Here is a 26,504-nt window from a genome sequence, read left to right as displayed (position 1 = left end):
CGTTAGTCACAGTGCAGTTAGTGGCCTATTGCGTCCTTGGTTATTTCACACCACCTCACCGGTTTATACCGTTATGGAAGGGATCGCGCTCGCCACAAGCATCTGTGTAGGTAGGCGAACGCGCTTTCTGCGTGCGTGAGACCGTAGCGTGTGCGCGCTTGCCGCGTGTGTGTTTGTGGTGTGTGAGACGGATGAGCGGCGCAGGCGTGACTCCGAAGTAGGTGGAGGTTTTTGGGGAAAAAGACGAAAGAATCTGCTCCGGAGCTATGAGAGTTGAACAACATTGCGGGCATGGGGATACCTCGGCAAATCCGGTGAGCAAATGAACAGATGCGGGTTCCTTGACCACTGAAAAGTTTTAAACCGAGTGTTAAAGACAAACGGGGCTTTTCCATGTGTCAGCTGTAAATACATGCACCAGCTGTTTGATATGCGAAAACCATAAAATTGGAAGTTTAAACGGATACTCGAAGTGTCGAAATTGTTATCCATAGTTTCCATATGTAAATGTTAATTATATATTTAGTTACTGGACTGTGATATAATCTATAATAATCATTTGCTACCAACGTTGATAGCACTGTAAAACATTGAATTTTGGTTAAACCGTCAAGGCATCGTCGTGATTATTAAGGTCGTTGTTGCCGCTGAATTACTTGTTGCTTCGTACTGTAGCCTACTGTATCTTAGCGCGTTCACCCACAACTGCGCCCCAAATGCCAAACCGAGTTCACCTGTCACAGCAAAGCGGCCACATGCACGGCCCGATTATTTATGGTTACTGAATGGTTTACCATTACAAACTGTCAAGTGTTAGCCAGAGAAACTTTGTACTGGTGGACAGACGAGACTCTGGTGGAATATTTTCTGTTTTTTATTGTCATTTATTTTGCCATCCAATTACAGTTTTTGTGATTTACATGATGTAAATATTAAGCAGAGCTAAGTAAAGGGAATCTATATTATTTGATCAAATGGCATACCAAAGGATAGCAAAAGTGCACAATGAGTATTTTCCCCAAGTACAGGCAATGATTATTAATTTAATTATTAGTTGATAATTTGTTATATGCTTTATAGCATTTCAATAAATGTAACGTCTTCATGAATGCATTTTTATTCCTTATTTTTTATCATTTGGATTTGAGAGACCACAATTAGTTTCTATATCAAAGTAGCCCTTTGACTTTATAATTAGAGTCTGCAATTAAGCAACATTTCCATTCTCCTAACTTGTGCCAAAGAGAGACCGCAGATTTTGTTTTCTGAGTTCCCTTGTGCTTGTGTCAGTCAGAGCCCTGCTGCATGGTGAGTGGAATGATAAACACAGGAGTTATCTGTGTCAGGGGCCAAAAATAGGCCTTGACCAGAGTGCCATGGCCCTTTCAGCTCTCCATATATGTCTCATGCCTTCCAAGCTACTGTGTCGAACTGTCTTCAGGCCCAGTGGCTGTGACATTTCCACCTGCCTTGCCCTAGGCTTTATATAGCCTCATACGTGCCTACTTGCTTCTCTTAATCTTAATTGGTCCACATAGTTGTAGGGTTTTTATTTTTTTTAATTTTTGTTAATGTGAGTCGTCATGGATGCAAGTTCCCGTTTCAATACAGCTGCGACAGAGTGGCCGCAGTGGTCAGTCTGTTTACAAATATGCCATGCGTTTGATGTTTCAGCTGGGGCCTGTTTCAGCTGTTACTTGTAGTCAGGAGTTGCGTTCATATTACAGGTCTAGAGGTTTTTAGTTACATTCATGTGGTGTAGCCATTGAGGAGACGGCGAGAGAGGTTGCGAGTTTGATTCCCAGGCAAGATACTGTTATTGTACCCTTGCAAGGTAATGAATTGCTTCAGAAAATGTCTAGCTGTGTCATATGGATAAAATGTTAAAGAGATATTTATGCCACTATGGATAAGATTTTATGATTATAAATAATAAAATAATAAAGGTAATCAAAGAAACACAAAAAGTATTTTCCCTGTTCTAGGGCATCAGCAATACAAAAGATGTAAACGTTCTGAGGTCATTGTATTTGAACAAAGTCACAATTTGAACTGTGGAATTCAATTGTGAAATATAAAGCTATGATTTTAAATGTTTTCTTATTGTGTTTTATTCAGCTCCACACAAATCATGAACATTTTGTAGAGTCCAGCTAACTAGTGTTCAGTGAGACATTATTATGCTGATTTGGAATGTTTTGTCTTTAGAGCCAGTTGGTGATCAACCAGCTGAGAGAAATAACTGGCATCCAGGATGTGCAGGTTATATGGGCAGCTTTGAAGGTACATTTGATTTATTTCAGCCTACTTTAAAAAAAAACAAAAAACTTGTTTAATTTGTTATTCAGCTTTTAAATGTTATTTTGTCAATGGTAATGTTTGTTTAAGTAACAAGAAAAAAACTTAAAATCATAATATAATAATATAATTAGTAAACTGCAATGTAGGTAAAATGGAATCATGGACTGTGTTCAGTCTGCAGCTACAAGTGGCCCATATTTGATTTTTTCCTCATATGTGACACAGTTCTGATTTTTTTTAGAATAGTGTGAACAGCGAAAAAAACACATGGAAACGTTTCAGTTCTGATTTGTGCCACATCTGTATGTGGAAATAAATTGGAGCCACACAGTTTGCATGTGACTCGTTTGGATGCTCAAATTGGAATTGTTCAGTCCATACATGTTTAGGGCAATGGTGCGGGTCCATTTGGCACAGAATGGAATTCCCCACCTGACCACAGGTACCCAGGTGAAGTGATTTTTATGTCACGTTCCAGTAACAGGATAATAATGTTGCAATCCTGCACTGGCCATACTCTTGGGTTCCTTTACAAAGTGAATAAAAACAGTCAGTCTAAAAAATCCGATCTGAAGAAAAAATGGCAGTTGAGCTTTGAGGTCTGCAGCCTGAATGCAGCCCTGGATTTTAGCATCTGTCGGCCTGCCTGTGTCTTGTGTTGGTGTTCATGTGGTGAGGTCTTCTCTTGGTGAACCAGGCCAGCCAAGGTGACGTGAGCAGGACCATCAGCCTGCTGACTGCACAGTCCGAGGGAGGGCCCATGGCGGAGGAGCGCTCCGCTGCAGACGGCACGGGGGGCGTCTGGCTCACACAGAAACGTAGGTTGGAGAAATGCGGCCTTCCAGCAGGACCAATCAGAAGATGCCTTTGTCCACTTATATAATCGAGGAAGGAAGTGGCACTGGTGTTGGCACCATGCTGTTTATTTCTTTAGTTTTTTTTCCTGAACCATAGCTTACTGGGAAATGTAGTATATCAATTATTTTGCAGTACTACTGTGTACATATTATGCATATTGCTATGGTTGCGACAGCTTATACATGTGAGCTGATTCTCTGTAACTTCAAAGTCTCTCATTAGTGGAGTACTGAAATGGTATATGAAACTGCTTCATTAAAGAGGGAACTGGTTGTTTTCATTAATATTACGTTTGTAATGTTTCAGAGGTTGTTGACATGACCCCAGGTGGGGCTAAAGATGAACTTCAGACGGCAATAGAGCTCAGCTTGCAAGAGTCTCAAAACGCTCAGGCAGAAGAAATAGAGTTTATCAGGTATAAACGGTCTTTGTGTGTGTAGCTAGCCTCCAGAAAGTCGTGTGAGTGATGCCAGGAATGTTAAATATGCATTTTAATGCATACATCCAGAAGACAGCACTGCTGAAAAATATTCCACAGTTTAATGCACCAAAGTGAAATTTATGTGCAGTGTGACAAAGATAACATTTCCCACATTGTCATGTGACAACGACCTACCTAATGACCCATGGCGGTTAAAATATGCATGCAGCTAGGAAATTTCACTTTAAATGTATCATTAAACTCTTTGTAGGGTGTTTTTCCTTGCATGATTTGTGTTTGAATTCTACTATGTATGGTGCTGCTGTTTTCCAGATGAAAGAGTAGCCTGTGTCCCTAATTAGGAGTATGGGCCTCTTCAGGGTTAACTCATCTGCGTGGATGTTCCTCTCAGTGTATGAGCCCACACCCCCACGCCCTCACCTGTCGTTTCTCTCCTCTTCTCCCTGTGCATCGCGGCCCTTACCCCGGCTGGCCCCAGGGCGCTGGAGGTCAGCGCGGAGGAGAACGCCGCTCGGATGAAGAGGAGGAGGTGCGAGGCCTCGGGGGAGACCTCCAGCCCGGCCGACTGGATCCGGCAGGAAGACTGGCCCGTGGGAATGCGCAACGTGGGCAACACCTGCTGGTTCAGCGCCGTCATACAGGTGTGAGCGCGGCTCCCCTCGTTAACGTGTGATGACTCATGCCGCCAATTTGCCCCTTTTTCGCTAATTTTTTATTTTGGTTTCTTGTGAATTTTTCCACTTGCGTTTACAAAGGCACGGTTAGAGTTAAAAAAGCAAGATGAGCTTGACCCTGAGCAGAAATGACCAAACTTGTGTTTTCATCGCTCTCTTTTTTTTGTAAAGGGCCAGATGGCAGCTTGGTCTTTTCTTGGCTTTTTCCACAGTGAACAGGTGTTGAAGACACTGACTTTTATTTCCCCTGCAACGTAATGGTTTTGGCTGCTTTGGCAGACAGATCAAGTTCCGTTGAGATTTTGATATGAACCTGGCAATGCTGAAGATGGCGTTAGACATTGCCTTGGTATGAAGGGAGGTGGCATGCACATTTACAAAGATCTTAGCCCCATGACCTGCCATCTTGAGCTATAGAAACATGCTCAGTATGTATAACCTGCTATCCAAAATACTATTACACACTGGTCATGTGAATGCGATCTAAAACTGTAGTAACATACTGAGTATGTGTGCCCTGCTAAACAAAACTGTTGAAACATACTTAACGTGTTCATGACAGCTACACAATATATAGTAACACATTCAGCACATATATAATCTGTCATCCAGAACTGTAATAGCATACTCATCATGTACACAACCTGTAGCCATGTGAAATGTTCTCATCATGAGTTTGCCTGGGAGGGATTTTAATATTTTACACTTTTGAAGAGTTGTACAAATCAGCTTGGGTTTTAGCCATATGAAAAAGACTCTCGTGGTGTAGAATGTAAATCATCCTTGACCAGGGTGAGTTCATTGCATTGCTATGATGGTAGCGATGGGGAGTCTGCTGTGCTTTTTGTGACTTTTTTCCATGTCTGTCTCATTATCTGGCTGTCACGCTGGCTCTCAGTGAACCTGCCCTTTTTTGTTCACTCAGAGCAGTGCGTAGGTTATACTTTATGTTCACTTTGCTCCTTGAAACTGTTGGGAACTGAGAATGGCAAGACGTAACACTTACCTCACAAGGCCGTGTACTTCAGGGAGTCTGTGAAATGGTAACAAAGATGTAAGCACCAGAAAGCAAAAAAAAAATGTTTCTTTGTGTAGAAAAAACAAAAGACCATGTCTGTCTTTTACCAATTTTTCAACACAGACAGTGATTTTAAGTAATTTTGGTGAACAATGAGCTTGTCGATTTGCTTTTGTCAAGATAAAACTAATGCTTGCATTTTAATGTGAGACAAAGGATGACAGTTGATGGAATCCAGGCCTGTGTTATATCAAACATCAAATTAGCACTGTGCTAACAGGAGCACGTATTACCTTACCTGAAATGTAGAGCACTTAACCTTTCCTGTCTAGCTATTGTGATAAAAATGAAGCGTATATTGTATAAACAGTTATGACAGTGGGACGAGATAGATTATTTTTTTCCTAACTGGCTCTCAGCACACTAATTCTGTTAAGGCTGTTCCAGCTCGATTCTAGTGGAGAGTATCAGTTTGCTCTTGTCGTAATTCAAACTCTCATTGGTATTGATAGAGTGCAGGAGTAATTAAATACTGCGGTGTTTTGAGGATATGGAGAGTCGTGAACTTTGGTGGCTGAATTTGGATTATGGCGGAAAGTTAGAAAAACAGAGAACGCTTATCTTGCTGTATTTCATCCAGATTGGTGCCGTATTGACCTGCAGGGCCTTGTTAGCGGGTCCATTAATGGGAGCAGGCGATTTGGGGTGGGGGGGATGCTTACACATTTATGGAATTCATAAGAGTTTATTGGTCTGTCAAAACATTCAGTCATATATTCTGTAGCAAACTCCTCCTTCGACTTAACCATCTCTTTTCCTATGGCAACCAGTCGCTTTAACTACAGAAATGAATTACCTGATACAGCAATGAAACACGTATATTCCGTTCAATTTTTTTAACCCTTTGTCTGTTTCGTATTGTATGATTATTTGATAAGGATGTCGTTGATTTTGTTGCAGTGCTGAAATTTTTTGACGTTTCAGTTTCACTTTCAGTATTGATTGTGAGGTGCAGGTTCTATAAAACATAATTGAAATATTGAAATATTGTTTATTCACTTATGTGTAACTTTATTTTGCAGGCATAAAATCACTGCTTGTTAATCATGTGAAATTGGCAAAAGGCACATGGCTCTCCATGTTTTTCATCGGTTGTAGTGCCATTGACAATGACCTGAAATGACTGATCTATGACTGTGACCTCAAATGAACTGACTCCTGTAAAAGCTTCATGCTTTTACAGCAGCTGGTCTTCACGCCTTTGAAATGTAAAGCATGTCTCTTTTGTTCCCTGTGTGCATTGCAGTCTCTGTTCCACCTGCCAGTGTTCCGCAGACTGGTCCTCAACTACTGTCTCACAGAGAGCCTACTGCAGAAGTGCAGGAGCCACTCGGTTAGTGGGGGCCTAGCCTGCACGCGGTGTGTGTGTGTGTTTACATGTATCGCATTCATTTGGCAGACACTCCCATTCCGACTTACTTACAGCATCAAATAAGGTTAAATGAGCCCAAGACGAGGCCTGCTGAGGCCACACACACACACACACAGCCTTCGCCATTCACACACCTCACCAAGAGATAAGATTAGCTCACCAAGCCATGAAGTGCAAGGTCTCCATCCAAGGAACCTAATCTTCAGGCAACTGCGCTGACTTTATGGTGTGACGGACGACACTCTGTCTACCAGCGTGACGAACGACGCTGTGTCCAGCAGACACTCAGATGATCACTCACATTACTGGGGAAGAGGCAGAGTAGGCGTGTAAGGTATATCAAACATACCAAATCAGCGGTAAGAAGATATCAGCATTTCAATCATTCTGCCCGCTGTGAATGTGAGTGTAGGTGCTGGCAAATTTTCATTAGCGGTGAGCCCTTCACCTCTATACCTTAATTATAACTACCTACTGTATGACCTTACCTACATCTTTGTACCAGAAAACCATTTAAAGCCAAAACAAGTAAAAGCGCATCTCTTGATTCCCCTGGGAAAAGTCATGCTGCAAATAACTGGAAATAGCAGATTGGGGGAAACAATGCAGGTGGCAAGAACTGAGGGGCGTGCGTGTGTGTTTCGTAGGAGAAGAGGAACATCGCTTTCATGCAGGAGCTGCGGTGTCTGTTCGCCCTCATGGTGGGCTCCACCCGCAGGTTCGTGGACCCCTCTGCCGCTGTGGAGCTCCTGAAGGACGCCTTCCGCACCAGCGAGGCCCAGCAGGTACAGCATTCCCACGCCCACGTGCCTGAGCGCATGCTTGCGTTCTGCTCTCACCACATAAGGCCTACATGGTGGTTGTTCATGTTTCAGTGGCAGTTATTCCTGCTAGCTGTGGTTGTCTTATTGTTGTGGCTGCTGTTACGTTTGCCACTTTAGTTGTTTTTGTTTCCACTGGTGGTCCTGATGCTGAGATAGAAACTGACTTGTTTGACTCAAAAATATGAGACTCAAAATATTGGTACCCAGGAATACAGCAAAAACATGTTGAGCAAACAGGCAAAACAATCCTAAATCAATTCAGGTCAGTGTTCTCGATGGTAAGCTGGGAGTATTCATTTCATTCCTTGGTGTGGTCTTCTTTAGTTGACAGATGGTCGGCAAAGAGAGAAGACCTAACTGCGGGGACAGTTTATAGCAGTTTATGTTTTTTAGTTACGATCAGGATGAACTTTGCAGTTGTATGCAAGATGCAGGATTAGCCCCTGAAGATTTGTGATATCCCTTGTGTCTGGTGTGAGTCAAATTGACCCATTTTAAATGTTTAGTAAAATAATGCTGCTTTTGAGAGATGCATTGCATAACCAGTGACTAAACTGACTGACTAAATTTGGTTTTTGTTTTCTATTTCTATTTTTGTTCATCATCAGGATTTGCAGTGTCTTTTTGCCTGGTTTCTTTGAATATAATCAGATAAAGAGGAAGACGAATTGAGAATGTCAAACACTGAAACAATGAATACCAATAATCTAGTGCATGAAAACCATGTTTCATTTAAATTTGTCGCTGATAAACATGATTTATGGCCCCTTTGCCTTCATTATAGAAGATTTTTTGTGTAAATCACAACTTTATCACAAACAAATGACACTTTCATTGTTAAAGGTAGTCTAGCAGAGGTAAATGGAGACCATTAACAATTTATACATTATATTGTTCGTATTGTTTGGAATTAAGATAAAGATAATATATGGAGTATTTTTGCATACATTTTATTTCCGTATTACTTTAAAATCCCAATAACATCCTGGGTATATGTGACTCAGGCCCGCCATTTCACAGGTGCTAATAAGTAATCAGAACACGGGGGATATATGGTTCAAATCTACATGCCTCATTTACGCAAGCATGCATATGGCACAGAGCTTTCTCATTGTGCTGGGAGAGTGAGGGCTCATAAACCCACCATGGGTGGGGCTTCCACGTGCTGTGAATCGCTGACATAACCAAACCTGTCTAAGTAACGTTCTTCACGTGGCAATACGATATGATTTCTATTCAGTGTGATCCCTGATACATTCTCAGAGCTCAGCCTGTTTCTGTTCGTAATGTCTGACAAGAAAATGTCACAAGAAGACCAGGCTTCACATCTGACAGAGTCAAAAAACCACATTGTTTGTGATGCAGTTGTTTTATAAGTTTCTTTTTTCTTTCTGCCAGGATGTAAGCGAATTCACCCACAAGCTCCTTGACTGGCTGGAGGATGCATTTCAACTTGCAGCTAATGGAAAGTAAGTCGTCGCCTTTATTTAAATCCAGTTAGGGACTAATGTTAGCATCACGATGTCTTTGCTCTCAGTCGAGCTGAGCTGCCGGTGATGTCACTAACCATGCATTGTGAATTTGTGCATAGCCACAAGAAAAACCTATTGTTTAAATTAAATTTGCATGACAAATAACTCTTTTGGACATATCAGTAAATATTGTAGGAATTGTTTATGCCGTACATTTTAGTATGCTTCCAAAGATTAATGTTTTTTTTGCCTCCCGTGCCCTCAGGATGTCCATGCCTCAGAATGTCTAACTCTGATTCAGTTGTTCTCTAACTGTCTAAGGCCAGGGCCCATTTAAGAGTACATGTTTCTTTTATGACTCGGCCTATATTGGAATGCAGCCAAGCATATGGAATTCAAATATTTGTAAGATATGTCAAAGCAACTGCATAACTGTAACTAGCGCACTGCTAACTGTAACGCATGCAGGATTTTACTGGGCCCGATGAGAATGCATGTGTGGAATGCACTGTGTGCTGTTTTTTGCGATTGATCTCTGCTGTCATGACCATCTAGAGAGTCCCGACCCACAGTTTGAAAATGACTCTTCTACTACTACTCTGATGAGTCCAGTTTGTGCCTGATTTGAGACTAAGATGGTGTTCCTCTCTGCTGTATCCAATCCTTAGCAATCCTGATGATAAGCAAAAGAATCCAATGGTTCAACTGTTCTATGGCACATTTGTGGCAGAGAGAATGCATGAAGGTAAGAAGAAATTTTAGCCCCTATTCAGTCTAACTATAATGTACTTTGTCATTAACTGTAAGTTCCAAATGCAGAAACTATGTCCTGACATGATATTCTTAGATTGGCAGTTGTATGAAGGAAAGGAATATGACCCATAAAATGCAAAATAGTAACAAACATAAGTGCATTTATCAAAATTTATGCCAAAGCGCATTTTGTCCAATACGTAGCCAATACACATCTTTTTTTTTTTTTTTTCCTAATTTCAAGGAAAAACCCTCTCCAATATTGAACAGTTTGGTCAGTACCCTTTGCAAGTGAATGGATTCAACAATTTGGACGAGTGTCTGGAAGGCGCCATGGTGGAGGGGGAGATCGAAGCTCTGCACTCGGATCAAACCATTCCCTCAGGGCGAGAGGTGAGCCTTAGGATTTTTAAAGATATTGTATCTTAAGCAACATCTTTTACCAACTAACAGGGAATTCACACTTGCAAGAAAAAAATCCACTGGAAATTCTGTTTTGTGTTGCATATGGACACCCACTGACTCTAACAGAATGCAGAATAAAAATCTCACAAATTAAAATATGCTGTGCTACTTTTCATCTGATCTGAAAATTAACACAAATTCTATCTGCTTGCAGCGATGGTTTTCAAAGTTGCCACCAGTGCTGACCTTTGAACTGTCCCGGTTTGAGTTCAATCAGTCTTTGGGACGTCCAGAGAAAATACATAAAAAACTGGAGTTCCCACAAATTATATACATGGACAGGTGAGCTGTGTGCGCGTGATATTCACATTGTGTTGTTGTGTGTATACGTATGCATAAGGCATCATAGAAAGAAAAACATTAAATCACAATGCTATGTATAGAATTGGCATGTCATGCATGTATATATAGTATGTTCAGATGGAGCCTCGCGTTATGTAATGGGCAGTTGTTGAAATGGCTCCTCTGACACTGAAGTGGGCTACAGAGGTAAAAATGGAGAAACTCGGGAAGTTGCTGCTCTGTGTGCACAGGTACCTCCATAAGAACATTGGCCAGATGCAGAGCAGGAGGGAGGAGGTGAAGAGGCTGAAGGAGCAGCTGGTGGTACTGCAGCAGAAGCTGGAGAGGTGAGTGGAGTGGATGGGAGGAGGGGTGCGAGGGACAGCCTGCCATCATCCAAAACAACCGAACACATAACAGGGTCCCAAACTCCTTCCAGTTCTTTAAAAAAAGTAAAGTCCAGGCATTTGCCTCATTAGTGGGCCTCATTTGTTATATATTATCTTGGAATTCATCCTGAATGCGATTGGTGATTATTTTCTAAAATGTTCCTATGAAAAATTTATAAAGTCTCCATACCCACAAATAAATGCTTCCACGCACAATTTGTTTATAAATCAGAAATCATCGTAAAATTGTGTGCAAGTGAACAAGCTTATCAATTCCACCCTCAAATATCCTTATATGCTCCCTACAAAGCCATTGTCACATGATATAAAATTGATATATAGCCATTTTACGTCTTTCTTTTTCTTTACGTTTTGATAGCTTACAGCAATATTAATGTTATACATTTTAGTATTGCATAGCTCAATATTTGTTACAATTAATTTTTATTTATTTTTAATTGTCAGCTCTCAATACAAGCCTTCTTTTGCTCACTCTCAATTGTATAATGTTTTTGTATGTCAATCGTCATAATGCATATTTTTAAAAAGTAAAATATGCACACATCTTCTACATCAATTTTCACATGACATCAAATATTGAATTTAGATCAAATTTGTGTGTATGAACATTTTTTAAATAAGGTCCCTGGACTATAAATTTCTTGAAGGTAATGTTATGGCAGATGCACTTGAACTTAAATTTGATTAGATTTTTTGCAAGACTCTGGTGACCATCAAGAAAAGATTCATGTTTGTGTTTTATATATGCCTTAGAAATGGATCAGAAATCACTCGGTACTCAAAAAGTACCATTCTGAGATATTATACTTTCTCATACAATCTCATGTATTTAATGTTAGCATGGCCACAAAGACATTTCCTGCATTCCGCCTTTTGCATTGTAGAAGGCCAGAACAAATTGCATTCTTACTGTGTTGATAACACATTTTGACAAAAATACCGAGTGAGAACCCGGTAATTCTCCAGCTCTCAGGTTTTCCATTCAAATGTACACATTATGCAGAATCTGTTGTACTGCATGTGCATGATGATGAATGTACTGCACAAAGTGCCAATTTACACATTCTGAAATGTGCCTCACTGCATGCTGTGTATTCTGATGGATAGTGGTCGAAAATACACTAAAATGTATTGTGTTGCTAAGTACTTCCCCAAATAAATGTATCAACAGTTAAAATTAGGGGGGAGGGTATAAGCTGCAGAGAATAAGGGACACGTATGATGCTTAGTGGGTGGCAGAGAGGTATAAATCATGCAGAGAAAGAGAAACCACTTTTACATGCATTATAAAATACAGACATATGTGCCAATATCCTCCTAAAACTCAGCAATTAATTTTTTTTTTAAACCAGGGGACATGTCTCCCTGGTTTTAATCTCAGGAACCATATATTCTACTATTCTGTTGTTTTGTGTAGAGGGTATAAAAATGTACATGTTTGAATATATTTTCACCGCAACATGTTTTTGTCATTCAATATACTTGTATTATGTAAAAAAAAAAATACTGTCTGCTGTGTCTCAGGAGGATATATATTTAAAATGTATGTATTTGAAATACCAGCCATCCCTTAGATTCATACCATTACATTACCTTGCATATCAGTTTCAGTTTCTTTTCATTGGGGCTACTCAGGGTTTGGAGGTGCTTGTGTGACATATGACTGGTGTGAATACATATTTATAGTAAATATTTGCTGCCCAGGTAGAGTTGAGCATTTCCCTTCTCCACAGCTATAAGAATTATGGCTCGGGGCCCATCAAATACCCCCTGGCAGACATGTTGCAGTATGTGCTGGAGTTTGCCACCACCAAGCCTACGAGCATTTCGCCCATCGAGGACCTGAGGACCGCGCCCTCACCTGCCCCAGCCTCCTCCGACACCCCCCTGCACACAGACCCCGCCCATGAAGGCTCCAGGCAAGGAACCGCCCAGCTTTCACTGCTGCTGATTGGTAGCGATGGCTTTTGTGAACAAATGGAGTGGTTTTTTTTATTCATGTGCTACTGTCTGAACTCAATTAACTTGACACTATATGGCAAGTTAATTTTGGTTACTACTGTCTTTCATACGTGATGCACAGTTAAGGAAATGTTTATTAACTCCAGGCCTATTTTGGTGTTCTAAAAGCCTTGCTTTCGCTCACCGCAACCGTTTCGCATCCAAAATATTTCCACCAGGCTCATTCCATATAAAACATATGCTTTTTTATATGGCTTTCACAGATTCTCTCAAAGGTTGGCATGTACTTATTTTCATGTTAATTTTTCAGTTTTACTCTTGCCATATGCTGCATTGTACCTAAATTATTTAAGTAGTACCAAGCTGTAATTGCATGTTAAAGCACTTTGTGCTCCCCTTATTCCAGCGTGAGGTTAAGAGATTGTTTTGGTCCCTAGTCCGTCAGACCCAGGAGATGCAGGCCCATCTGATGGTTCCAGCTGCCCACAACTCACAACACAGAGAACCCCCATATACAAGCCTTTCACCCAATGCAGACCCCCCGCGGATACCCCCATGCACCCAGCCCCCCACGGTGTCACGGAGGAGGAGCTGCACTTTGTCAAGGGCTGTCTGCAGCGCTGGAGGACAGAGGTGGAGAACGACATTAACGGTACACCTGTTGCCATGGCCACCACCTCCCCATTAGCTCGCATTCAGCTCGCCCGTGTGAAGGGAAGTCAGAGTGTTTGGAATTAGCGGTAATGTTATAGTCACTCAGCAGCAAACTGCATTGGGGTGATACCTGCTGCAGGGGTCTGGGTTGAAATGTCAGTGATTTGCATGTTGTGCTCTGTGTGGGTTCTCTGAGGGTTTTCAGTTACGTGTGCCCTCCTTCGACTGGGCGTGGTCCCTCCGTGCGGTCCGTGCTCAGGCTCACCACCGCCCTCTACTGGATGGTGTGGTTACTGAATCTAAATTAATGGGTGTATTTTCTCACAATTTCTTTTTATCATGGAATGGGCGTTTTAGTTGGTGTACAGTGCATATGTTGTATGCAGTTTTGAATGTCTCTTTGCCAGCCCCCACTCACGATTTTCCTGTGACCGATGTATATTCCTCCTTCCTGTGTGTAGAGCTGAAGAGCAGCATCGAAAGGGCCAGCCAGACTCTGGAGGGAATGTACGCTGACCGTAGCTTATGCCAGGTAACCTGTCCGCCTCAGGTGTGTCGTCCTGTATCGACAAATGCCCAATGAGCAGGCTAGCAGCACGAATGCGGGTTTGCACATACTACTCCCTATAGCCAGAGGTTTCTTCTTGGGTCTGTTTGCGTGATTCTTCATCCTCCTGGCGGTTTTTTACCCTCGCTTTACATGCACTTTTTGGGGGTTCAGGCCCAGTCCTTCCTGTTTTTCCCATTTCCTCGTAAAGCATCTTTGTGACGGTAAAAAGCCCCACAGAAATAAAATTGAACCGAATTGGATATCGTTGATTTTATTTCTGGCGCACAGGGAGACATTTTTATCAACAAGTGGTTTTTGTCAGGGATGGCTTTTCTCACCACAGATGCACAGTAAACAGATCTGATTGCACACAGAACACTTAAATTGCCTGAAAGTGAAGGAACGGTTCGTTGCAGGTGCCCTACCGGCTTCATGCAGTGCTAGTCCACGAGGGCCAGGCCTCAGCGGGCCACTACTGGGCCTACATCTTCGACCACTCCCGCAAGCGCTGGCTCAAGTACAACGACATCTCGGTGACCGAGTCGTCCTGGGAGGAGCTGCAGAGGGACTCGTACGGCGGCATGACGAACGCCAGCGCCTACTGCCTCATGTACATCGACGACAAGATGCCCCACCTCATCGCCGGTAACGTCTGTCTACCGCTCCTCTGCACCCGCCTCTGTCTCCAAAAAGGCAGTCCTTCTCAAAGCCGTTTCATTTGGGGGCGATGCTGGGTGGCTTATCCAGCTAAGACGCTGTGTCCACTGTGTTTCCAGTGTCGTAAGTGACCCCCAGATTGGGTTTGAGTCTTGCGGCCTGATTTTTGGTTGCTCCCCTGGCCCAGCCTGGTTCACTGCTCATACCCTGCAGCTCAGCTGGTGGACTGCAGAGAGAGGAGGGCCATTATCATGCTCTTTGGAAGAGAGCACATGTTTTATCTCTCCTGAATTGACTATGGATCTGGCAGCGATGAAACTGCCCCAGAACTGGGGATTCTGTTGGTTGAAAAAAACTAGGTGCTGAAATTGATTGAAAAGGATAATATTCTTGCTGCCTTTCATATTATTATATTTATCATATATATTACATATATAGAGTTACATAAATGCAAAAGTATTGGGACAATTAAACATTTTCTGTTGTTTTGGCTCTGTACTACAGCATATTGGATTTGAAATAAAATAATGAATGTGAGGTTAATATGCTGGGTGCCAGCTTTAATTTGAGGGTATTTATATCCATATCCGGTGATTCATACATAATCCCCCCGTTTTCGGGGAGCGAAATTAAATGGGTAATTGGCTGCTCAGCTGTGTCTTGGTCAGCTGTGTGTCTATGCGTCAATAGTTCACACAGAAGTCCACACTTTAACCTCATATTCATTGTTGTATTTGAAATCCAGTGTGCTGGAGCACAGAGCCAAAACAACAAAAATGGTGTCGCTGTCCCACTACTTTTGCCTTTAACTGTATATAAAATATATCAAAAGGAACCTCAAATGTTCCCTGAAAAATACAATTGTGGTAGTTTATGATACTGTTTTCATGTAAACCACCAGACCTTGAAATTAATTTGAACCACAAGCCGTGGGAGAATTAACCCTAGGGAAGGGGGGAAAAAACAGTAAACCAGGCCTGACAAGGCACGTTAGTAAATGCTTGGTTTATCCATCCCAAGACTTTCCCTGGTGATTTATTTTCTCATATTACTCCCCAAGGTGCCTTTTAGAAATAGTGCTTTTGAATATTACTTTATATTAAGGTGCCATTATTTAACCATTACATAGACATTAGTTAGAACATTATAGCCATGTATTGCAATGGCATCACTCAGAAACTCCATGAATGTGACTCTAGGGCAGGCATAGTGCTTTCTGCTTTGACTGCTCTTTTTAGCTTAAACACTAAGCATTCAAGTCATTTATAGAGTGCACATTATAGAGTGCAATTAGTGGCTAGTTTAGGACAGCACTGAAACATCAATATTAACATATTAGTAGAATATTTTATATAGAATATTTTTAAAATATATAATTTTAATGTAACTAATATTTTATTTGTTGATGGTCAAATAACAGGTAAATTCTTGTGGTCATAATTTTATATATATTTATAAATATCTTAGTAAAGGAGAAAAAGGTAGTAAAGGAGATTCCTGTTACGATGATGATTATTACGCAAATGTTGATATGATTATAAGAATATTAATAATAATATTATTCATCACCATCACCATACTCATGTAATAATAATAATGATGTACCCAAGCTAAAAATGTTGCAGTGTTCCCCACTGTTGTGACCATGAGTAGATATGAATGATATGAGTGATTCAGATACACATAGCTGTAACTTAGTCCCCTCCGTGCCACCCAGAGGACACAGACGACGAGACAGGGCAAGTCCTGCAAGGCACGGACTCCCTGCCCCGGATCCTCCGACACTACGTGCGGGAGGACAACCGCTGGTTCCAGCAGGAGCTGCGCGAGTGGGAAGAACAGTTCTGCAAGGTCCCGCAAGAGGAACCGGCCGCTCCCCCAACAGAGAACACAGAGAATCCGGAGCCAGGACCAGCCGCAGAAGGTCAGAACCTGCTAGAGAACGGCAAATACAGACAACGTACTGTGGACTGAGGTTCTAGAGAATGGTTATGGATCCAACTGCATGATTTAAGGGGCTGTGTGTTCTTCAACACCTTGTGGTTGGGCTTATGGGAACTGTAGTCCAAAGCTGGAGGTACTGCAAGTCTCGATCTTGGACTTAACCTCACACCTCTTCAGTATGAAACAGTGGACACACTGAAATTCAGTGCCTCACTGAAATTATCAGGTGTTTTTGTTTGAGAAATCCTCAGAGCAGTCCTCCTTTCTAATTGGCTGTGTCCTCTCAGAGCCTGCCCCAAGACAGCCGACGCCCACTTCGCTGCCAGCAGAGGAAGCTGGTCTCACTGAAGTAGAATCGGCTCCAGTCATCAGTGATGCCCCAGACGAGGTGCAAGAGGCGCCCACTTACCCCGTTAACAAGGTGCAAGAGGCACCCACTCAGGTAAACGAAGGGAAGACAGCAATCACCTGAGAGCCCAGAGTAGTAAAGGTCCGGTTGCTACTTCATCAGTACAGGCAGTCACAGGGTATGCAAGACCTACCCAGTAACTGACGTATTTACTAATATGTTTCCTGGCTTCCCCTGGTGACATTGAACATGATGTTTGCAAATTGAATATTTAGTTGAAGTAGTTCAGGTTAACTGTTTAACTGGACCCAGGAGTGCAAGTGCTCCACCTGTGATTTAGTACTTCTGAAGCCCGTTGGTCTATTTTAATATGTTGAGTTCTTGTAAGTGAGAACTAGTAAAATTGACAAGAAAAATGGTTTTAAAAAAAAATATATACATTTTGTTTATGTGATATACAAATGCCCTTATTCAGATTGACTGACAATGTATTCAAATTGACCCATTTGCACAAGTACATATTTACCTGGGTATTTCAGATTGATAATATCTTGCTAAAGGAGACAACAGATGTACCCCAACCTGGGATTTCAGCCTGAAAGATTCAGCCATTTGCTAGCTATGCTGCTGTCAAGTATTATACCGTGTAGACACATTATAGACTGTATAGACGTCGTTTGGGCTACTGGGCAGAGTTGGCTTGCCCTGCTGGAATTATGAGCTACAGCGGAACAATGTGTCTATATCCCCCTACCCCAGCCTATCAGCAGTAAGACACTAGACACCTCTGCCCTCTGGAACATTCCAGGCATTCCCTGATTGACGGCGGTGGGTGTCAGGGATAGGAGCTGTTATGAGTGACGAGTCAGGTTTTATATAGAACCTGAGTCCCTTATTCCTCATGTTACAAGAAGAGAGAGGTCGCTCAGGAATGGGTCAGTGACTCATCTGACTAAGAAAACAGTGGATTTTCTGGCGTGTGTCCTACATGCCTAGTTTAGTCATGGGAATCTGAAAGCAATTATGACCAAAGATGTTCAAGTCAAGAGGAAAGGTGAGTGGTAAAAAAATACAGCAGAACAATGGCGAGCTGGAAGGCCAGTCCAGCTAAAGTTCTGGTTCAGTCCATTCAAACCTGAAACTACCGAAACCGATTAATTATCTGGTTTAATGAATTCAGATGACCGTGTGGTGGAGTTTCTCGAATACCAGTTGGCCCAGATAGTTCTTGTGTGTGATGAAGGATATTTAATGTATTTAGAGAATTTTCTGATGGCTTGCCAGCTTTGCAATTGCAGTTCTCGGGGATTCAGGGGTTTGTGGTCTAAAGTAACTGCAAGTAACTCCAAAGCAACTTGTACAGTTAATTTATGGTTCCAGAGGTTGTACATATGTTTATTGCCCTACTGTTCTTCAGATAAGCACATTTAATTTTATTTTTGACCGAAACTATTTTCTATGACACATGAACCTAAGAATGTTACGGTCAAAGAAACAAGTATTGCTGCAATATAAAAACTGATATTTATGTTTTTAATTGTGAATAAATGCTATGAAATTAATTAATATGGGCCTCCAACATGATGACACTTACAACTGCTTCAGCGTTACTTGAATTAAATAAAGAAAATCAAGGCCATCAAGTCACCAGAAATGCCTCTAGCCATCCTTCACTGCATACAAAATCTGTCTGTACCAAAAACATACACTAAAACTAAAATTCCATAAGAGAACTGTAGCTTTAATAATCAATTAAACTCCTGTGATCAAGCATTGGATGGAACAAAAAACCAGAAACATCGCTGGCGCCCCTGAACCAGGGTTGCCTTCGCCTGCCCCCTGTTTGTAATCCTTGGTGCGGTGATGTGATCCACGCTTTAGAATCCAATGCTGCCTGTGCCAGTGTCAGCTGTGGCTGGGGGTCCCATGTGTACACTTTTCTGAGATGGGGAGGGGGAGGGGGAGGGGGAGGGGGGGGGGTTCAGTTGGCAGGGTTTCATCTTCATTGTGAAAGGGTCTCTCCTCTGATCGATTTGGCGCCCGCAGTCTGCCTGCGCCAGCTGCGCATTAAGTGTAGTTGTCTGACACAATGAGTGCCGGGCTCTGCTGGTGGACTGCAGAGTGAGGGAAGCAGCGGCTGCCATCACATGCTTCAGAGAACGCGAGCGCTCCAGCCTGTGCTCTCCTGAATTGACGCAGGATGAGACAGGCATACAAATTGAAAAACCTTCATTGTGAGATGGGGAGGAAAGAAAACACGGAGGGATAAAAATGACTTTTTAAATCTAATTTTAAAAAAACCTAAAACATCTAATTTCATGTTTCTGTCTGGGAAAGTATGTGTTTTCTCATTGATGACATTCAAATAACATTTTTACAACGACGACAAAATATCTTTGTTTACCATTATACCGTAGCTGAAGAGAAGGTTCCCTCTGGTGGTGGAACGGTTTGTCGTGTTTTGCTGTTTCAGTTCTGTACAATGTTTTCCTTTTCCTTTAAGAAAGAGTCAGAATATTGGATTCTTTGTGGCGAGATGTTCCTGTGGAGTGTTTTTATCCACTTAAACATAACTGGTGCTGAAGTGGCTCCATTCACCCAGGATAAAAAAGAAAGGAAACACAGCGGGCGGCCTTGAAAGGCTGTTCGCTATCTGCAGCTATTTTAGTATGTGGTACATAATGGTAACATATTCAGCTCCTGTCACATCAACTTCTGTGACCCCTCCCCCCCCCCCCATACTCAAATATAGTCCTGAATTTCCCTCCTAAATAGCAGGCCAGTGAGGAGGGCTTGAATCCAAACTATGCTTGAACCAGAAGGCTTTAACTTCATATCTCAGGTGGGACACTGCAGTTGTGCCCTTGAGGAAGCTCATCCTGAATTGTTTCCATAAATTATCAGCTTTGTAAATGTATTGTGTGCAAACTTAAGCTTTTCTCCAAACACGGGTGGCCATGCAGAAAATAAATCCTGCTATTTTGTGGTTCCACCTATCTCTCTCTTTCACACTTTAGGTGTCCCAGGTAGCCCAGACAGAGCAGGAGCCAGAGCCGAAACCAGAGCCGAAATCTGAGCCAGGGTCTGAACCAGAGCCAGTGGCAAAGCCCGAGCCTGTGGCAAAGCCCGAGCCGGACATACAGGTGGAGGCAGAGGTGGAGGTGGAGAATGAGGTGGAAGCCAAGGGCAGTGGCATGGAGACTGAACCTAAGGAGGAGGAGGAGGCGGAGCCAGAACCTGAGCCAGAGGCCTCGGATTCGCCTGCAGAATCTACAGACACGCCCCCCGAGGAGAGTGAAAGGCAGCCTGAGAACCAGGTGTCTGAGGTGGAAATCCCCAACGTGGGTAGAATTCTGGTCCGCTCTGATGCAGATGGATACAACGAAGAGGTACGTACTGACTTTGTACTGGAGAGTACTTCCCCTAGAGAGAAATGGTCATATTGTGCATATACTGCATTGTTAATGAAATAATATATACACAATATAGGATGATTCTTGTCTGATTCTGAGTATTGGACTGCTGGTTTTGATACCTCAGAAAAACTTATATTAGAGGGTTATTACACCCAAATATTCAAAATTTATATGATATTCTACGTTCATATTCGCTTTTCATATACTCTGTATGTTCCAATGTCCAGTGAGAGCATTTGTCCAAATAGATGGGAGACAAAATAACAAATTAACTGCACACTCAGATTTCGCAGACTTCATCAACTTTTGTTACCTTATAATTTACAGGGTTAAACAATATGAAAGTTAATGTTAATGTTAATCTGTAGTTTTGACCTTTGGATTCCATTGTATTTGCTCTGATTTAAGGCTTATGTTGAAACTTAACTTGGGGACAAAAAAGGGGTGGATTACTAGCACTCAACCTAGTAAAATCCAGAAATTTAGATTTTGAGTGGAATATCCAACATATAGAACAGGACAGGGCAGCAACTGAATGTTCTCAGTCTGGAAACTGCATTTTACACATTGCGTTTGCTATGTAGTCTGACATGCCACCAACTCTGTTTCTGGCTTTTGCTTTTATGTCTGTGCTGCATTGCTCCCCCTTGTGGCAGATGATGCTCACACCAGCCATGCAGGGAATTATCATGGCCATTGCCAAAGCCAGGCAGGTTTTCGACAAAGATGGGCCCGAGGCTGGACTCATAAAGGTACTTCAACACCCATAACACACCTGCTACAACAGTCTGTCTATGGCAGCATCACATAAGCATGCAAACATTGCTGGACTTAGTTGTTTTGGGCGAAAATTCCAAGGAAAGTGTCTGAGTGGATGTGCCTTGGAAAAAAATCTTATAAAGAATGAGGGTCAGCAGGTCCAGTGAATAACTTTTCCTTGGGTTAATTTTCAATACTTTGTCATTTTCCTCCAGAAACTGAATAATAATTCCAGCAAAAAATGCATTTTAAACTACAGCAGTAAGGTATATAAATGATCATTATTCAAATAACTGCCATACTGTAATAATAGAAATGCGTAATTCAGTCATGATATTGGCAATGATTTAATAAACAAATGTTGTAAACTGATTAGTTAATGACACTGGACAAAAACTGGAGTGTATGTGCCTGCTTCTCCCTGTGGTTTCTATAGGTCTGTAGCTTCCCTTCCTCGCTCTCTCCTTCTTCCATGTCTTCTCTCTCTCACTCACTCACTCACTCTCTCTCTCTCTCTCTCTCTCTCTCTCTCTCTCTCTCTCTCTCACCAGGCTTTCCACGAGGAGTACTCCCGCCTGCACGAGCTGTCCCTGGAAGAGACCACGCCCCAGCAGGACCCCCGTCTACAGCATGTGCTGGTCTACTTCTTCCAGAATGACGCTCCTAACCGCGTGATAGAGAGGACTCTGCTGGAGCAGTTCACAGACCGCAACCTCAGCTTTGATGAAAGGCACGCGCCCTCTTCCGCACTAGCCCATTTCTCTGACTAGCATTCCTTAATTAGTATTGCAGTAGGAAATGATGATACAGTAATACAATTTACTTCATCTGTTGCTTGTAACATAAAAGTCCATTAAATCAGTCTGTTAAAAAGTTATTGGGGACTTGTGAAAGTATTTTATAGTAATTTGACTAAAACAGTGATAGAAAAAAATAATCTTTCTAAATCTCACATATGCCTATTATGCCCTGAGTAATACTGAGTGCTCTTCACTCAGTTTATACATCCCATTATACAAATCTGCACATGAATCAATAATATTATATTGGTTCCTTCTCAAAATGTAGTTGTGTTTTGGTCGGCAAAAAAAAAATCTCCTTTCCTCATATCCGCATCGCACAGTACAGTATTTGCGGAGTTTCAACAATGAAATAACCATAACCCTAACCGTAACCCTTATGAATGCTGCGGGTTTCCTGTAGTCTTAAAGACAATGTACGGCCGTGGTGTCCTGCTGGTGACACGATAAACATCGATCGTATTTTTCTCCGTGATATTCCAGGTCGATCAGCATCATGAGGGAGGCTCGGGCGAAACTGCGGCTGATCAGGCCAGAGGACATGGACATGGAGGAGTACACGGTGAGGCCTCAGAGAGCAGCTCCGCGCCATTATTAGTCCTAATTCATTTTGTAATAATGACTAAGTATGCTAATGTAATTGCTAATGTAGTGCAGTAAAATTAATTAGCAGTGCCATATAACAATTATTGTACTTATGATAATTGTTATACGATGCATTTTTCTCATTTATTATGTTGTGTAATGATGCATTATTGCTTTGTAATCTGTTGCTTTCTGAGGAGAATTGCTGAACTGCTACTATTAAGTCTGGGAGGTGTCAGCTGAGTAAAAAGCATCTTAAATCCGGTCAGTTAGTAGGAAAAATCAGGTGATCAGACGCTAGGTCAGAGTGAAAGGCCCCAGTGTGGCAGTGTGGCCTCTCTGGGACCTGGTGATACACAGGGTCCAGAATAAGACGTATGGCTGAAACGCACCCTTTGGTTCCCTCTGAACATGGTGTGGGGTTAAAGTCATACATTTCGGATAGTGCTTTCCGTTTGCTACATTTAATGCAGGAGAGGGCCCAGGCTGTGCAGGTGAACATGCTGAAATGTGCACTGCTGTTTGAGGTTGCCTTTGACTGAGTCTTGTGCTTCTTTTGGGGGCTGTAGAAATGGCACGAGGATTACAGCCTGTTTCGGACCGTGTTCTTGTACCTGCTGACGGGCCTGGAGCTCTACCAGAACGGAAAGTATGCAAGAACCTCTGGACATGTCAGCTATGACATCCCCCCCAATCCCCACCAACCGCCATTTCCCCCACCTCCCCCAACCATTTCCCTAAGTGAAACACCCTCCCACCCCCATGAAACACCACCCGTTACCCACCCACCCCCATAAACCCTCCAATCTCCTCAGACGTACGGCCTGTCCTTCAGCGTGCTCTCGTCTGTTTGCAGGATAAGAGAGGCGCTGAACTACCTGGCGTACACCTATCAGAATAACATGGAGCTGCTGAGGCGTGGGGAGAGGAGGGGCGTGGAGCAGTCACTTATTGCACTTTACAGGAGGAAATGTCTGGTGGTGAGTACGCCCGTGCCACAAACGCGCCTATTTAAAAGCTGTGTGACCCATCGCTTGCACAGAATTCCCACGAGCCATGACAATCCTAGAACATTCTTGAAAAGTAATCTTTCAAAACAATTTTTGTCCTGGAAAATACTGTGGAAAAAATCCCATATGGCAGTCAAATAGTTCCAAAATGCAAGAACAATTGTCCTGAATGAGTAAGTGCTCATAGGCCAAACAATTATTGCTATGAAGTAAAAATATTTTTGAGGCATATATCTTTCAAGTTTGGGCAGCTTGTATCCTATATGTACTATAATGGCAATAATTATTAGAATCATCCAGATAAAATTGGATGAAAAAATGTGTCAAATTCTGGTAGGTGTGATTTTCTCAGATTATTATTTTAATACACTGTCAGTATTTACAGACTTTTATTACTAATGTTGGTAGTGTGAGGGGGAAGTAAAATCTTGGTTGGTGCAATTTTGAAGTTGCCAATATTTGACTCCCTTCCTATATTAAAAAAAGGCAAAGCCTGACAATCACCAAATTCATAATGAAAAATCATGTACTGTTTGCAATTACAACTTTTTGTGACCAGTAATGACAGGGGAGGGTGTGGGGGGGGAGTCCAATTCTAATAGAGGCAGTTTTACACCTGCAAAAATCAGACTCCCCACCTATATTAAGAATGCAGTCTGACAATCATCAAAGTCGCCATGCATGATTATCTCTTTGTATGCTGTCAACTTTTACAACCATTTGTTCCCAGTAGTGTCAGGGGAAGGTTTAAGGGGATGAAGTCAAATATTGGTAGGTGCAATTCTTAAGCTGCCAAGATTGGACTCCCCTCTTATATTAAAAATGCAAAGCCTGGTTATCACCAAATTCACCAGTCATAATCATCTCTTAATAAGCTTTCAGTATTTACAACCTTTTATTACTGGTAGTGACAGGGGAGGGTATGGGGGGGTGGTGTGGGGGGTGGAGTCAAATTCTGGTACATGCAATTCTGAAGGTGACAAAATCTGACTCCCTCCTATATAAAAAAAAAAATCAAAAGTCGGGCCATTACCAAATTAATGTTTATTCCATTTCTGTTTTTAAAAAAGTTTAGTTCACAGCACAGTGGTTAGATTTCACTGTAGTTTGTGCATTTTATAGAAAAGCCTCAATTTCAATGTCTATGATGCGATTTTTAGTAGGGCCCTAATTATGATGGTATGAAGCAGAATTCTCCATTAATGCCTTGTACCCTAATATGGCTAACCGAAATGTTCCAGTCTGTGGGCAATCATGGGCCATCCTGCATGGCTGCCAACTGCAGTTGGCACACACAAAGTAAGGATTTAATAGCAGACAATGTGGCGCACCACTACCCCAGAACCCAGTGTATTAGCAGATCGAGCTACCAAACAACTGCTCAAACATGGCTGCTCTGTACATTTGCGGTTGGTGAGCGCTTCTCTTGATGGCCTTGATTGCACCCTGCACTCTGAAAGTTGTGTGCACACCCCTGAGTGCCTTTGCTAGCGATTGGGGTGGAGCTGTTTACCTGTGGTTTGTCATGTGCCCTACGAGTCATGTGCCGCCTTCGCTGCAGGAGCTGAACGAGAACGCGGCGACGCTGTTCCGGAGCGGAGAGGAGAGCGACGTGGAGGAGGGCGTGGGCATCATGAACGACGCGGTGATCCCCTGCATGCACCTCATGGTCCGCGACAACATCAGCCCGGACGACCTGGACGCCATCGAGGTGATGAGGAGCCGCTGGTGCTCCTACTTGGGCCAGGACATGGATGGTGAGCTGACCTCACACTTGTCCCTGTGGGATGTCCTTTGTGAGATGCTTAGGAATTCAGCATCATATGCAGAACACTAGTGCAAAATCTTGTACCTAAACAATCGGCAGTACCTAAATTTAGTTTAGCACCTATGTAATTAGCTGCATTCAGGTATTAGCAGAAAATGTTCAGTATAATTATGTTGTATATATAATATGTACACTCTGCTGCCCTGAATAAGGGAACGGACTAAACAATAAGAATTATGGAAAATGCATAATGCTTGCTGCTTATGATTTGGCATGTGAAAAACTAAGAATGAAAAATGTACCAAACACATGAACAAATCTACAAACATGCAAATGCGCATTTCTCTGTCTTTTCCTGTAACTGTTCACCACCTTGCGGTTTGGGCACTGAAGACATCCTGCAGGAGAAGCTGAGCGAGTTCCTGCCCAGAATCTTGGACTGTTCCGCAGAGATGGTCATCCTGAAAGAGCCTCCCAGGGTCCGGCCCAAGTCGCTGCATGAGCTGTGCAGCAGACTAGCCGCAGTCATGGAGTCCATTCACAACGCCTCCGTCGTCACGGTCAAGTAAGACAGATCCACTCATTTGACCTCTCACACCGCGTGGACGCCACCTGTCGGGCAACCTTCCTCTCAGGAAGGTTTCCCGAATCTCACTGGATTATTCCAGTGTTCAAGCACCTGTTTTAATCTTGTATTTTTTTGCTGGTTTATTTTCTTTTATAAGTCTGTGCATTGTGGAATTAAATCAGGTGTAAACTTCCTGAGGCTCACATTGCTAAATCATGCTCAAAGTAGTTAAAGAGCTGAGGTACTGTTTTTTACTGTTTCTTGTTGTTTTGGGTACTGAAGAGATTAAACTGGGAGTAGCCAAAGTGCCTCAGGATGAAAGTCAAACCACGAGTTTATTTTTATCTTTTATTTCACCTTCCATAGCCATTCACCAATGATATAAAATTAGGTCTGAATTTAAATGTGACTATAGAGATTCAAAGTCACAGCAATCTTCACGTTTGTTAATTCAAAATTTGTTCATTCAAATTTGTAAAATTGTTTCACTGTTCTACAGTGGAATCTGCCCATGACCTAAAACATCAATAAACGTTCACCCTTTTCTTTCA

General features: G+C 42.3%; 1 protein-coding gene across 1 annotated transcript; it reads left to right on the top strand.

The window, feature by feature from the left end:
- Positions 1-130: 130 nt before the first annotated feature.
- usp28 (ubiquitin specific peptidase 28) lies at positions 131-26,504 on the top strand. The gene is made up of 26 exons (XM_064351021.1): positions 131-314; positions 2,209-2,283; positions 2,999-3,119; positions 3,466-3,574; positions 4,080-4,242; positions 6,600-6,686; positions 7,373-7,510; positions 8,948-9,018; positions 9,690-9,766; positions 10,019-10,167; positions 10,394-10,521; positions 10,773-10,868; positions 12,665-12,850; positions 13,331-13,545; positions 14,009-14,079; positions 14,514-14,742; positions 16,472-16,678; positions 16,986-17,140; positions 20,065-20,436; positions 21,120-21,215; positions 21,774-21,952; positions 22,506-22,584; positions 23,177-23,256; positions 23,464-23,587; positions 25,179-25,374; positions 25,779-26,504. The coding sequence occupies exons 1-26, from the start codon at positions 267-269 to the stop codon at positions 25,952-25,954; spliced, it is 3,627 nt and encodes a 1,208-aa protein (XP_064207091.1). The 5' UTR covers positions 131-266; the 3' UTR covers positions 25,955-26,504.

This window comes from Anguilla rostrata, chromosome 9, assembly GCF_018555375.3.
Source record: "Anguilla rostrata isolate EN2019 chromosome 9, ASM1855537v3, whole genome shotgun sequence".
NCBI classification, from domain to species: Eukaryota; Metazoa; Chordata; class Actinopteri; order Anguilliformes; family Anguillidae; genus Anguilla; species Anguilla rostrata.
The sequence above is the reverse complement of the archived record's forward strand: the minus strand, read 5'-3'. Positions and strand labels throughout refer to the sequence as shown.